The sequence below is a fragment of the Sus scrofa genome, chromosome 2 (assembly GCF_000003025.6).
Source record: "Sus scrofa isolate TJ Tabasco breed Duroc chromosome 2, Sscrofa11.1, whole genome shotgun sequence".
Lineage (NCBI taxonomy): Eukaryota > Metazoa > Chordata > Mammalia > Artiodactyla > Suidae > Sus > Sus scrofa.
The window spans coordinates 41,141,246-41,156,082 of record NC_010444.4 but is presented as its reverse complement, the minus strand read 5'-3'; the positions used below and the strand labels follow the sequence as shown (position 1 = coordinate 41,156,082).

The window sequence follows — 14,837 nt, the reverse complement described above, 5'->3', positions numbered from 1 at the left end:
AGCCAGAGGTTAGAACCTTCCAGCAGCCAGGCAGAAAGGCCCAGGCAAATGGCAAGTGGGTCTCTGGGAAGCAGTGCTGTCCATGACGTCCTGCTTGGGAGCTCAGTCACCTGCAGGGAACAAAGTGCTTTGTCACCCAGGATCTTACTCGATCCTCGCAACCCCCTCGAGTTGACATGATGACGTTGCCGACCCCGATGTCACACTGTGCAAGGTAAGGCCAAGTAACTAGGAGCGGGGTGAGTCTTAACCTCTCGTTGCCTCACACGTAAAATGGGAGGGAGCCCCGCTCAGCAAACTTTGTGTAAGGATTAAATAGATATTTTTGCAAAGCTCTGGCAAAATGCCTGGCACACAGTGCGTCCTGGGTAAATCTGAGGAACCCTTCCCCACAGCCTCCTTCTCCTCAGGGATCTGTGAGGAAGCCCTGAAGCGGCTCATCTTCAAGCCCAGAAGAAATGCTTCAGGAGGGAAGGTCACGTGACCTTCCCTGCAGGCCCCAGAGGGCAGACCTGGGGGCCGGGTGGCTCCAGTCCCCACCCGTCTCGCACTTTCTAAGGGTCACCCAGCTCACCTCAGGGAGAGGGCCCCGCGGGAACCCAGAGTACCTCCAAACCAGTGGCAGAGATGAGCCCTGAGCAGAAAAAGCCCGTAAGAGCCACCCTCCCTTGAGGCAGGGCCTTCCCTCCCTTGTTCATATTTATCACCCTCAGGAGACCTGCAGCTGTTCCTCAGAACAAAGCCTGAATAAGGGACCCATGCTCTTCTTGAGGGATTCCAGACCCTTCTGACCCTATCTGGCCCCATGTTAAGCAAACACTTAACAAGGCTAGGGTACACTTCCCACATCTAGGCCTTTGTTTCCAGAATGCCTTCTGCCTGGAGCGCCCTCCTCAGCCTACTCAACAAATATTTGTTGAATAACAGAGTGAAGGCAGGAAGGAAGGAATGTGTGAATGAGTGCGTGACATAATATATCCCCACGAGGCAGCCAAAATAGAGATTATGATTCTCACTTAACTGATGAGGAAATCTAGGCCCAGAGAGCTTAAATGACTTGCCTAAGAGCACACAGCCAACAAGCCGCCAAATCAGAACTTGAGCCTGGCTCCTCAGGGCTCTTGGGACCACGTCAAGCTTCCTCTGAAGGTAAAAAGTCAAGCTTAGGTTAGGAAAAAGCTGATCCAAGATTCCTCAAAATGGGCCGCTTTCATCTTGGCACATATCCGAGAGCACTTTAAGGCACTGGCTGTCACTACGATTATTGAGAGTTCCCGAGAGACAGGCAAGGTCCCTTGAGAAAGGGCAAGCACAGTGCCATCTGTCAAGAACCTAAAAATGATGGCACAATTACAGGCCGGTCACTTAATGCTCACTTTCAGAGAGCTCCTGGAACAAATCAATCCCCACCAGGAAAGAGGAGGAGGGCTCTCTGAATGGAAACTCAGCCCTCGTGCCAGGGGCCTCCGAGCCCTTCCCAGAACCTTCCTGTGAGCTCGCAGCATGGCTGGTGCCCCTGCCCACTGTGGACAGATTGAGCAGCCGAGGACCCAAGGCTTTGCAGCCATGCAGGGGCAAAGCTGGCCTCCCAGCCCTGGGGCACCAAGCAGCACTGGCGGCCTCAGGGAGCGAGCGCTCTCTGCACTGAGCTTCTCCAAGAAGGTGGGAAGAGGGCAGGCCCACAGGCTGGTGTCCCGAGCATGGCCACTGAAAATGCATCGCTCCCATGCCAGGAAGCTGCAGCTACTCCATGCGACTAACCCTGATGGAGCCCTTCGTCTACACTAGGGGAGACCTGGGGTGGGGGAGGGGGTGGTAAAACAGACCAGGTCCCTCGCACCTGGTGAGGGGGAAGCATTGACAAATGAACAAGCAAATAATGATACTGTGATTTCAGGCAGTGAAAACTGCTCTGGTGGAAAGTAAAGCAGGGCAGGGAGTAGAGTGTGGGAGACAGGAGGAGGTGGCTATTTTCAATGGGATGGACAGGGAGGTGACAGTGGGCAGAGAGCAACGGAAGTGTGGCAGTCACTACACGGGGCGAGGGGGAGAGGGAAAAACCAGGGAACTGCAGGGGTCCCCACGCAGAGAAGAGAGGTACCTCTTCTCAGAAGGCGTCCCACCACCAGACACCACTCCGGAACCTGCTCCACAAAGACCTGCCTTTGCTGCTTCAAAGGTCTCCTCTCCCCAGCAGCCCACCATAAGCTTTCTCCAAAGAGAAAAAAGAATTGTTTCTCCCTGCCCTGCAGCCTGGGAGGTGCCTGCTACGCTCCCAGGGCAGTCGCTTTGCGGGGAGGCGGCACAAGGAGATGAAATGAGTCTAACCTTTGACATCAAACAGAACATAGTCCAGGGGTCTGCTTGGCGTAACCAGCTGTGTTACTTTAGACAAGCCACTCAGCCTCTCCGAGCCTCAATTTCCTCTCTTGGACTATGGAGGCAATGGCCCCTACCTCAGAGGATCATGAGGACGAGGTAAGTGGCAGCTGGCACAGCACCCGGTCCATGGTAAGTGCTTGGCAAAGACTGGTTCCCTGCCCTACACTGACCCCCTTTGAAATTTTTTTAAAAAATTTATTCAACCAATTGTGCCAACTTACTATAATGTGCCTCTGGCACGGCCCTGGGCCTGCTCATCTGCTGGGTGTAGGGGCTCTGAGGTGACTTTGATGAAGATTCCATCATGGCGCAACCTGATTAGAGGAACTTGAACCAGAGGAGAACTGGGCAGACAGAAAGGGAACAGAAAATGCCATGGACACTGCCCTTACTGCAGATGAAATCATTAGGATCAGATGCTCAGTGAAATCGGGATCAAGGCAGACAGTTAACTGCTGTCCCCTCCTCTTTCCACCTCTGGCTCACCATCCCAGGGCCCAAGTCCTTGTCTCCTGGCTCTTCCTGTGGGGCAGCCAGCTAGAGGCCAAAGCCATCTCCGTTCTCCTATCAAGCAAGGAGATAATCAGGTATCGACCCACGGTGAGACCTTAGGCAGCACCCCCTTCTCTCTCTGGGCCTGAGTTCCCCCTGCATAAAAAGAGGGAGGACTTGTGTGACCTCTGGGGGTCCTTTCAGCTCTGACCTTGCTAATTCTATCTCCGGATGCTGGCCCTACTGGCCTCCCCTGGTATCTGCCTGCCCACTTCTGCCATCTGGTGGCCTTCCAGGCCCCACTGCACTTGGCTTTGGCCAGCCCTCTCACAAGCCCCTTATTCGAAGGCACCTATTTCCAAGGGTAAATCTTGCTTCTGCCTCAGCTGGACACGCACTGCACTCCTCTGGGCCACAGATCAATAGGTATTCGTTGCCAAACACAAAAACCAAAAATAACGCCAGAACTTCATCTCTCTAGCAGAGATGACACAGCTGCAGCTGAGAGCTGATCTCCCTGCCCACAGAGAGCGAGGAACCTGCCCAAGGTCGCACAGCTGCCTGGGCACAATTCTACTTTGTCACAATGCTTAGGGCTGGTGGGCACCCTGGGAACCCAAAACAAAGTCAGCTCAGGGCCAAGAAAACAAAACCTCTGGAAGGTGAGAAACAAACTGTCAGGAGTCCTTGCAAACCTCAAGAAATGGTGAGACAGGTCATGGGAACACGTGAGCACTGCTTGCAGAAATTCACTGGAAATAACTAACTGGCAGTGGCCAGGGCATCTCCTGACCTTGGAGGGCATCGCTCACAAGGATGACTGCAAGTCTCCAGGAAACCAGCCTCCAAGCACCACCACAGTCAGAATCCTAGATTAGGAGACCACCAGAGGGCAACAGAGGGCGAGGAAGACACACAGGTGGCATCGCATGTTTGCAATGAGAATCCCCTTGCTCAGACACCGCTCCTCCGGGTCCAATTCTAGCTTTTCTTCTCTACCGCCAGGCCTCTTGGCGCCTGGCCAGAGGAGCTGTGTAAAGGTGTATACAGGCAGATCCCTCAGATTCCTGCACAATCATGGGAACTGTCCACCCTGTGGACTCAACTGATCACTCTGTCTGCAGCCTTCTTCTAAACCCTCTAGGGCAGACCCCCCCAAAAAATGCTGTGTGTCTTTAGCAGGCCACTTGCCTTTTCTGGCCTCTATTATCTCATATCTACAGCATAACTGAGTTCCGCTCGATGCTCTTCCAAGTCCTTTTAAATATAAAATTCTAGAATTTGAAACCAAATCAAGGCAAATCAAAGCCACTCTTCACCTGAGAGCAGATGAGAGTGACAAAGGCAAAAGTACTCAAACAATGCTTCCCTCTAGTGGTGTAATGGCATCACTACACCCTCTCAGCTCAGTCCAATCACTCAGCTCTATTCAATCCCACCCAGAACTGTGAGCAGGAGAAAAAGGTTAGCAGCTAGCCAGCAGAGCCCAGGTGCAGAGAGCAGGAGAGGAAGAAAGGACGTGAGCCTCGAGAAACCAAGGAAGCCTCTGAGCTGGTTCTTCAACAGTGTAGAAATTCTCCATCTTTAGGAATGAGTATATATCTTGGGCTCCAAGGACCTTTTGTGACCTCCAACTCCCCTCTTCACATGAGGAAACCAAGGTTTAGGGATGTTCACAAGGGACTTGCCTGAGGTCACAAAGCTGACTCATGACTGAGCCAAAAACAGATGCCTGCTTTCCTGCCTCCTTCTAGTCTCTTGCCTCTTTTCCACATGACCTCCCAACTGAGGCCCATAGAAGTGATTTGTCAAAGGCATATATATATATATATACACACACACACACCACACCACACACACAGAGGAGTATAAAGGCAATGGGGCCAGTTTCCTTCACTGAGGGGCAAGAAGTTTGTTCAATAATATTCATGGCTGATAGAACTAGACTGCAAATGACATACTCTTCATAGAAAATATAAAAAATAAAATAAAATTCACTCATAATCCCACTGATTAAGACATTTAACATTCTGTCATATTTCCTTCTGGTCTTTTCTATGCAAATATTCTTTAAAAAAAATAGAAGCGGTGGCATAGTAAATTACTGTGAACTACTTGTTTCACTTACTGTGTCATGAACATATTCTTCTGTCATTAAATATCCTTCTGAAACATTCTATTTAGTGGATCTATATTCCAAGCTATGATTTCACCATAATTTATTTAAGCAATCGCCCTACAATTTCAATTGTTTCCATGTATTTGTTTTTGTCATTATAAATTAGACTGCAATGGATGGCATCATACTTTATCTTCCAATGCATCCATAACAATTTCCTTAGGCCAGTTTTATTTTTTTATGGGATGGAATTTCAGAGCTGGAATGGCCTTTGGATGTCATTATGTCCACAACCTCCTATTTGCTCAGAAGGGAATAAGGGGAACAGAGAGTTCTGTCTTGCCAGAGGACAAAGACAGCAACAGAACCAAGTGCCCAACACTCCACCCATTAAAATGGGACCTTCCCAAAGGATTTCACACTCTTCCCTGAAACCCTAGAGCCTTCAGTGCTGGGCCACTGACTCTGACTCTTTGCCATAGTTTTAAAATTCTTCTACTAAATATTCATTTGTTCATCCAATTATAATCTTCCTGAGGGTAATTCTGGCTTTTATATTTCCTTGTAGCCTGTTGCATAGTGCTCTAGACATCTAGGTAAGCACTTCACAAATACCTGCTGAAGGATCAAGGATAACTAAAAAGTTTCTTCCTTACTGCTTGGGAGAATCACTGGCACAAGTGGGAAAAGAAGCGTCTTTGAAGAGTAAAAGAAGTTGTTAATGAGTTAGAGCATTGAGACACCTACAACTTGCAGTTGGAGGAGTAGGCTTGGAGACAAAAGGTCAGGTTCAAGTTTCAGCTCAGCCCATCCATGTGAGCCAGGGGAGTGCAATTAACCAATTAGGGCTTGTCTGGGAAGCAAGGATAATGCCTATCTTGCCACCTTCATATGAAAACATGGAGGTGAAAGCACTTCATAGTAGGAATTCCCACTGCAGCTCAGTGGTAACGAACCTGACTGGTGTCCATGAGGATGCAGGTTCAATCCCGGGCCCTGCTCAGTGGATTAAGGATCCGGTGTGGCCATGAGCTGAGGCGTAGGTCGCAGACATGGCTCAGATCCCACATTGCTGTGCCTGTGGTGTAGGCCAGCAGGTGCAGCTCCAATTCGACCCCTAGACCAGGAACTCCCATATGCCATGGGTGCAGCCCTTAAAAAGAGAGAGAGAGAGAAAGTACTTCGTAGTGATTAAAGAGGTCCACGAGTGCTCTGACTGCTGTCAGATGATCATAAATGGAAATGCAGCTGCTCCTGTGAATCCTGGAGTGGCCTCCAGACCCGTGCTCCTAGGGTACCATTCCCCCAGTTTCCACTGCACACACAAATCCATTAAGGGAAGCTCTGGCTACATATTTCAGGCAAGAATGAGTGTTTTCTTGGAGCAGAACTTCAGGTACAGAGGAAACTATTATTCCTTGTTCGAGTCATCCACAATTCCTCCTCATCTCCAGAGAGAAAGTGACAAGGTAGAAAGAGCACTGGACGGAGGAAATGAGACCTGAGTTCTGTTTCCCCTCCCCACCCCATCCCTATGCTTCCCCTTTTTCAGTCCTTGATTTCCCCATCTCTAAACTGAAAGAGTCAGGCCAGACGAGCTCTAAGTCCTCATCCATTCCTGACATTCTAAGGATTCCAGGATAAAAATGAATGGCTTCAATAAGAAGCAAAATCTCTTCCCTTCAAAAGAGTTCTTTGGGCTCAGTTTGACTTTCAACCTTTGGGTTTTCGAAGTTCTTAAGCACAAACATCATGAATTCCAAACCACCTGCTTTATATAGAGTTCATGTGGTCAGAATCTCCCTGAGCTCGGGTGAGGTTTCAAGATATACAGTCCCAAGAAGATAGGGTAATATACACTGTCACCCTATTCTGGAAAGGATCTTGGCCCCAAAACAGAAAATTCAGCATTAGGTATATTTATAAACTCAGTTTAGTGTGAATCAATGACTGGGCTTGGGTTTCACTAATGCTTAGACATCAAATGCAACAAAATATTTCTTGGTCTGTGACACTTGGCCAAAGGAGAGTGGCTAAGAACTGTCCCTTCCACATGTGCCATGCAATTCCCCACTTTAGAGGAAAAAAAAAAAAAAAGAATTAAAAAAAAAAATCTCAACTAAAAGGATATAACCAAGAACCAGGAGGACAGTGATGGAGGGGAGACAGAAATTTCTGAAAAGTAGAATCAGATTTCTAGCCTCGGTGCTGCCATCACGGCACTCTCTTTCCTCTTTGTTTCAGTTTTCACATTTACAAAGTGAGGAAGTATCTTTTTCCATTTCTGATTCTCTAAAACTTCTAAGACTTTAGGACATTTAAGGTGACAGTGAAGAGAGTGCAAGAATGTCAAGAACTCTGCATCTGGGCTCTCTTTTTCAATCCACAGCATTTGTGAGACCACAAACCTGCTCTGGGACATGTCCAGCATCCCCAAAGCAACCAGGATCTAAACATTCTGAACAAACCCACATTAAGGTTTGGATCTTGTATAAGTCACTCCCCATGAAATTCTGATAAATCACCAGCAGCCAGCACTTAGCATCTGTAAGCTTCGATCTTTCTGCACTGGCCAGGAGAGTCCTGAAGCAACCTGTTACCCAGCCAGAGACATTCATACCCAGAGCCACAGCAAGTCCGCTGTCAGAAAGAGAAGATAGGGACATCTAACCTCCTGATCGCCCCAGAGTTCAAGGGCAGAGGAAGCCAAAACGTAATGAACTGACACAAGCCCAGGCCTGTGCTGGATGCTGGCAGCTTTCATACACCATCTCATTTCATCCTCACCCAAGGGCAGAAATATTTCCCCATTTCCCAATGAGGAAATAAGCTCAGAGAAGTTAGGCTAATTCATTTGGCCAGCATGCACTAAGTACCTACCTGGGATGTGTCAGGTACTCTGCGATGCACTGAGGCCACAATGCTGAGCCAAACAGATGCAGCTCCTGCCTGGATGGAGCTGACAGTCTAGGAGATGGGAATTAAAGAATCCTACAGAAAACAGCACAAAGGAGAGGCTGAGTGCTCTGAGAAGTGATAAAAGGGAAACATGATTAATTAGGGATGTCAAGGGAAGACTTCCCTGAGGGGGAGACTAAGTTGAGGTCTGGGGGGAGGGATTGATATAAGTCAAAATGAAGGAGGAGTCCAGGGATACGTGTGGCAAACAAGGGAACATGAGCTGCAAAGGCACTACGGTGGGAAATACAGGACATAGTCCAGTACCCAGGCCGGAGTACAGGTCAGCTAGAGATCAAGAGCTAGCATGGTCAGAACAGGGGCTGGAAAGGCAGGCAGGGGGCAGACCACGCAGGCCTGGTAACCACTAAGGATAATGTCTTTATCATAACAGCAACGGGAAGCCACTGGAATGTGACACACGGGTTTGAAAAGATCTTCCAGCTGAGGTAAGGAACACAGACGGGAGCAGAGGGGGAGCACATGCGGGAAGATAGGACACCAGCCAGGGGCTGCTGCTGCTGCAGGATCCAGCAAGAGGGGACCGTGGCCTGAACGATGGTGGTGATGGAGAGGGCCCAGCCACCACGACCACACAATCAGGCAGCTGGCAGAGCTGAGAGTCACACCTCAGCCTGTCTGACTTCAAAGCCACATTTCTCTCTACCTCGCCATTTATTCATTCATCCAGCAATTAGTTACTAATCAGCTATTAGGTGCCAGGCCTATGCCAGGTGCTGGAGATACTGCCCTGAATGAAGGTGATGCCACTCCCTGGAATTTAGAGTCTAGACATTAAACAAATAAGAACGCAAAGAGATGAATACAATTACAGTTTGGGAAGAATATCAGGAAGGAAGAATAGTGTGATCAGAGATTTTTTTGGGGGGGGGTCTTTTTGCCCTTTCTAGGGCCGCTCCTGCGGCATATGGAGGTTCCCAGGCTAGGGGTCTAAGAGAGCTGTAGCCACCAGCCTATGCCAGAGTCACAGTAACTCGGATCCAAGCCGCATCTGCGACCTACACCACAGCTCACGGCAATGCTCATCCTTAACCCACTGAGCGAGGCCAGGGGATCGAACCCGCAACCTCATGGTTCCTAGTCGGATTAGTTAACCACTGAGCCACAATGGGAACTCCATGATCAGAGATTTTTTAACAGAGATATAATCTATAAGCCATGAAGATCTTCCAACTGTTGATAATATAAAAGAGCCACTTGCCAGATGCACAGAAGTGAAGGACCTCAGGAAGCTTTGCCTCTCAGAGCTGGATCTTGAGCATGGCATCCCGGGCCGGCTCAGGAGCCCCGTCTCAAGCCCTGCGCCAACCCGGCCGAAACAGAAGCCTTTCTAAAAGCAACTGCTATCTCTCTCTCTCTCTTTTTTTTTTTTTTAAAAAGCAACTGCTATCTCTTAATATGCCCACATCCCAAACACAGTCACTCCCACTTGTTCAGATGTTTGTACAGCGTTTCACAATTAGTTAGATCTTTCACATAAATGCATTCATATGAACCCCATGGCCACTGCATGCAGAATGGAGGTAGGTTTTAAAATCATACTTGAGAGATAAAGGAATTGACTCTAGACAGATGAAGTGACTTTACTAAGGTCACCCAATGAGGAAGGCACCCAGACCCACCATCCAGCTCTCACTAGAAGCACTTTGGGCCAGGAAATAGAATCTCAGATGAGACAGCTGCAGGTCACCGAGCCTGGATAATGTCACCCAGGAGTCCCATGAAGTTCCCGAGAACAATGATCAGGAACATTAAGCAGCTTGGGAAAGGTTTCTAGAATGCAGCTCCACCAGCCTGAGACACAGGTACCTTGCCAACTTTCCCAGATTAGAACAGGTTCTCTTGGACTCTTTCCAAGTGCCTCTGACTAACCGAGAAAAGTATTTTTCCATTGCAAGCACTGCAGGCAGGCACCAGACTCTCCTGAAGGGGGAGGGCAGAGGCTGCATCCCAGATTCCCATACAGACAAGTGTACAGTTGTCCTGATACCACGTGAACTGCCCTGGCTAGCACCCACCACTGGGCATGGGTACCTTGCCCAGCATGTCTCCATTGTGACACTGCAGACATTTGAGGCTGGGCATTTCTTGGTTGTGGGGGCTGCCCTTGTATTGTAGGATATTTAGCCGCATTCCTGGCCTCTAACTAAATGCCAGTAGCACCCCCTTCAAATGTGACAACCAAATATGTCTCCAAACATTGCAAATGTCCCCTAAGGGACAGAGTCACTGGTATAAGGACTATGGAAAGCATTGTCTACTTCTCCTTCCTCATGCTACCCACCCATCCCATCCCACCTTCCTGGACAGAGTTGTGGTCACTGTGCATAAACTCTGGTTCGTCAACATCACACCACTACTGTCTTCTAGAACAAGACTGGAGACAGCCTCTGTGCCAATGTGGCTGCAGGTAGGTCCCAGGAACAATTTACCACTGGAGCTTGTGACAACAACTAGAGGCACGTAAGTCCTTGTTGCACTAATGAGCTGCTTCTGACCCTGTGAGCAAATCTTGTTCCCATTAACATGAGCAGCTGGGTCTGATTAGGCCGGAAGCCCTGGGTGTTTCTTCTCAATGACATTGTGCCTGGGCAAAGGCTTCCACGGCTGCTGGGGTGGAGTGAGGGGGCAAAACTGGAGAATCAAATGGCAGGAGACTTCCATCTGCCCCAAACGCAGTGCAACAACCAGGACGCTCAAACATCCCAGCTTTTAACCACTCTGGTCTTAGGAGGAAGGGGAAAGTGACAAAGTGCATAAACAAGAGATCTGAATTAACAAGTTAATTAAACAGCTGAAACATTACCCCCAAATCACACTCTCAAGTGGAGGTGGAGACCTGAAGCTAAGCCCCAGAGCAGCTGGGGTGACTCAGATGGTGTCAGGGATGTGGGTTCCAACCTCCCGCCCTGAGGGCTGGGCTGTTGGCCCAGACGTGGAAATCAGCATGAGTTCCAAGGCTGCTGGGCTGGAATCAAAGCAGCAACATCTCTGTCTTTCATTAGGCGGCTGCCTAACCAGTTAACGGGTTTACTGACAGACTGAGCTAAACTCACTACCATTCGGGAGTAAGTGTATTTTCCTGCACAGCAATTCTTTGAAGACTAAGCATGAAACGCCTACCTGTTAGCACCTAGTGACTCACACCACTGCTGGTGTCTGGGCCACTTCTGTGCACTGACTTGGCTCCACTGCTGCACTGAAATCTGACGACAGGTCTGTCTCCCCTGGTGACAGTGGGCTCCTTGAGGGCAGGACTGAGCTCCAGCACAAGGCATGGTACATAAACAGATCCTCACCATTTGTCTGATGGATGGACAGACAGATGGATGAGCAAGTCTTCCATCTCTGTATTCTTAGACTTAAGCCTATCACACATTGCAGCAGGAGGGTACAGCCCATGTCTTTTCTGTTTCTCCAGGGCTCGGCACACCGCTCAATAGATTCCCAATAAACAATAACTGACTTGGTTGGATTCTTGAATCCAGAGACAAGCCTTCTGATCATGGACCAGTGAGTCCAAGGAGAGAGGTCAGAAATCTTCACCTTCTCCCCTGCCTAGTTGCATTTGAATATATTTAGTCTCTTTTTTTTTCTTTTTTTTTTTTTTTTTTTTTAATGGAACTCTCACAGCATAAGGAAGTTCCCAGGCCAGGAACTGAATCTGAGCCGCAGCTGCAACCTACACCACAGCTGCAGCAACGTAGGATCCTTAACCCACTGCACCAGGCCAGGGACCAAACCTGTGCCTCTGCAGTGACCTGAGCCGCTGCAGTTGGATTCTCAATCCAATGCACCACAGCAGGAACTCCTGTTTAGTCTCTTTAAACTAGAAACAGTTGAAAGCAGGAAATGAACACTTTCTCTGCAAGGCAGTGGAGATACAGACATGAGCAAAACTAATAATGGTGCCTCCCCTCACAGAGCTCATTATCTGGAGGAGAAGAGAGAGTAACGATTATACAAACAAGCAGCTACTATGCTCACTGAGTCTCCTTAAGAAAAATTTCTATAGGAGTTCCCGTCGTGGCTCAGTGGTTGACGAGTCCGACTGGGAACCAAGAGATTGCGGGTTCGATCCCTGGCCTTGCTCAGTGGGTTGAGGATCTGGCATTGCCATAAGCTGTGGTGTGGGTTGCAGACGTGGCTCGGATCCCGCGTTGTTGTGGCTCTGGTGTAGGCCGGTGGCTACAGCTCCAAATAGACTCCTAGCCTGGGATGGAAGCAGCCCTAGAAAAGGCAAAAAAAAGACAAAAAAAAGAAAAAAAAGAAAAGAAAAATTTCTATAGATGGTCCCAATCTTCAAGCAGTCTAAACTTCTATGAGGAAAGTCATGATCTTCCTCCAAATCAATGACACACTCTCCTTGGAGCATCCTCTGACGTGGTAAACATGGAAAGCTTATTATACACTTTCCTTACACAGGCTTCTGTTCCAAAACAACTTTTAAAAGTTTTAAGGACCAATTAAACTCATCACGGATAGGAATACTTGCAAGTTTATGTCTATATGTTTAAACGTGTTGTTAAGTGTGACTTACCCAAGAAGCTGACCTGAAGACCTACAAAAGCCAGAAAGTTCTGGAATAAGTCACCAAGTATCTGCGAGTCCAGAGACCATGTGTTGCTAAGAAGCAGGCCAAGAGGCGACAAGAGGATTCCTGAGAATGCCTAAAGTTCAGAAGGCCTCCACACAATAGGCAAAGGGTCTTAAGAATTGCAAACTGCCTGCCTGGGAAATTCTGAGTCAGTCAGCGAGAGCTCCAGGAAGACTGGGAAGAAGGAGTCAAACCCAGAGAACAGTCAGGAATCTGAAGTCTAGGAAAGGAGAACTGCCCTAAGGAAAGATGAAAAATCAATGAAGATATTATCAAGAAAAGATAAAGAAGCCAAAAGCAGCTGTCATGGCCTGGGAAGGTAACATCTGAAGGCCTGTGTGGGAGGGTCAGAATCAATGTATAGGGTTTGCTAGGGTTAATAAGAGTTTAAATCAAAATGCCATGCCAGCTATGAATCAAAAATATGCTCTTAATGTTTTTTTCTTTTTGTGGCTGCACCTGTGACACATGAAAGTTCCCAGGGAAGGGGCTGAATCAGAGCTACATCTGGGGCCTACACCACAGCCACCACAACACCAGATCTGAGCCACATCTATGACTTACACCGCAGCTTGCGGCAGCTTCCGATCCTTACCCACTGAGTGAGGCCAGGGATCAGACCTGCATCTCACAGAGACAATGTCGGATCCTTGACCTACTGAGCCACAAAGGAATTTTTGTCTTTTTTTTTTTTTTTTTTTTTTTTTTTTTTTTTTTTTTTTTTTTTTTTTTTTTGACTTACTGAGCCACAAAGGGAATTTGCCTGCTCAGCCAATGTTTGCCTCAGTCTTGAAATGTTTAACTTAACAGTTTCTGATGCCTTGAACTTAGACTCAGGTGGGAATACAAGCAGACTCATCCCTTCAGCTATGACAAGGCAAAGACTCCCCAACAACCTGGACAAATTTCTGGGTAAGGCTTGTTGCAGTGGGTTCCTTCTTAAAACCTCAAGGACTCTTAGGACCAGAAGGAGTTAAGCCTAAGCCAGCCTAGCCTTTTTGGGGTGTAAGCCTGTGATCCAAAGAGGAAAGCCACACACCTGGCTGACTGCAGAGCTAGCTCCTGGGGCCTCCCCTTCTCAGTACTTAAAGCTTTTTGATCAGTAAAAACCAACCAACCTAATCCCAAGCATTCATAGCTGTTTGGACAGCTGTCCCCCAGCTGCTCTCCCCAACCATAAGCTCTCTGCCACTCTCTCACCTGTCTGAGCAACCAGGTGCGTCCACCCACTCCAGACGGCAGCCACCTTTTCATTCTGAAAACGATGTGCTTCTATTTTCTGGGGTAGAGGAAGGAAAGCAGCCCGGGAAGCCAGTTGCCCCTGTTTGTTGCTTCCCCAAACATACAGCTCTCCTGCATCTTAAACAGAAGGGGAACACAAGAGGGGAAGGGGCATTAGTCCAAAATGCTGGAAAATAACCCAGGTCTTGGGGGGGAAGAAGTGGTTCAAAGAAGTTGCAGGATTCTGGCGCTAACATTGAACAGAGCAAAACAAGATATCACATTCATGTACAGCATAATAATATATAATATTTTTTTAAGTTCTGTAAACAGGAAACAAGGCCAAATGTTCTTAGCAGTTTGTCAAGGAATAGGAACGTGAATTTATTTTTTCATTAATTCACTCAACAAATATTTATTCAACATCTACCATGTGCAAGACATATGTTTCTCTATTTCTACAATGTTTTTTTTCCTTTTACTTTTTTTATGGCCGCACCTGCAGCATATGAAAGTTCCCAGGCCAGGGACTGAACCCAAGTCGCAGCTGCAACCTACACCACAGCTGTAGCAATGCCAGATCCTTTAACCCCACTGTGCTGGGTTGGAGACTAAACCTGTGCCTCCGCAGCAACCTGAGCCACTGCAGTCAAACACTTAGCCCATTTTGCCACAAGGGAACTCTTCTACAATTTTTTTTAAATAAATTCTTTCCTTACCTTTTGTTGGAAAAATATATATTAACTTTTAAAAATAGCAAGTTAAAAGACTGAGTATTTAAAGCATCAGCTTTATAAACATGAGATGATTTTCACTTTCTGCCCTGACCAGCAGAAAATACGATGTTATATCACATCTGCATAGCACTTTAAGCTCGTTGGAACCTCACAATAACCCTGTGATACAGGCAGGTATGCGCCTGACTGACACTGAGATTTAATAGAAAGAGAGCAAATTCAGAGTCAAGTGACTCTGGCTTCTGTTCTTGGATCTGCTAACTAGCTATTGACCTTGGACAAATCACTTCCTCTCTAAGCCTTAGTCTGA

General features: G+C 47.8%; 1 protein-coding gene across 7 annotated transcripts in view; it reads right to left on the bottom strand.

Annotated features, from left to right (window-relative positions):
* Positions 1–14,837, bottom strand: part of SERGEF (secretion regulating guanine nucleotide exchange factor) — a 241,870-nt gene that overhangs the window by 199,961 nt on the left and 27,072 nt on the right. For all 7 annotated transcript variants that reach the window (XR_301734.3, XM_003122944.6, XM_021083268.1 and 4 more), the window contains one exon: positions 13,770–13,928. Coding sequence is in view for 6 of the 7 variants with exons in the window: in XM_003122944.6 (XP_003122992.4) it covers positions 13,770–13,928 (159 nt within the window). In the remaining variant the exon portion in view is untranslated. The remainder of the gene's footprint in view (positions 1–13,769; positions 13,929–14,837) is intronic.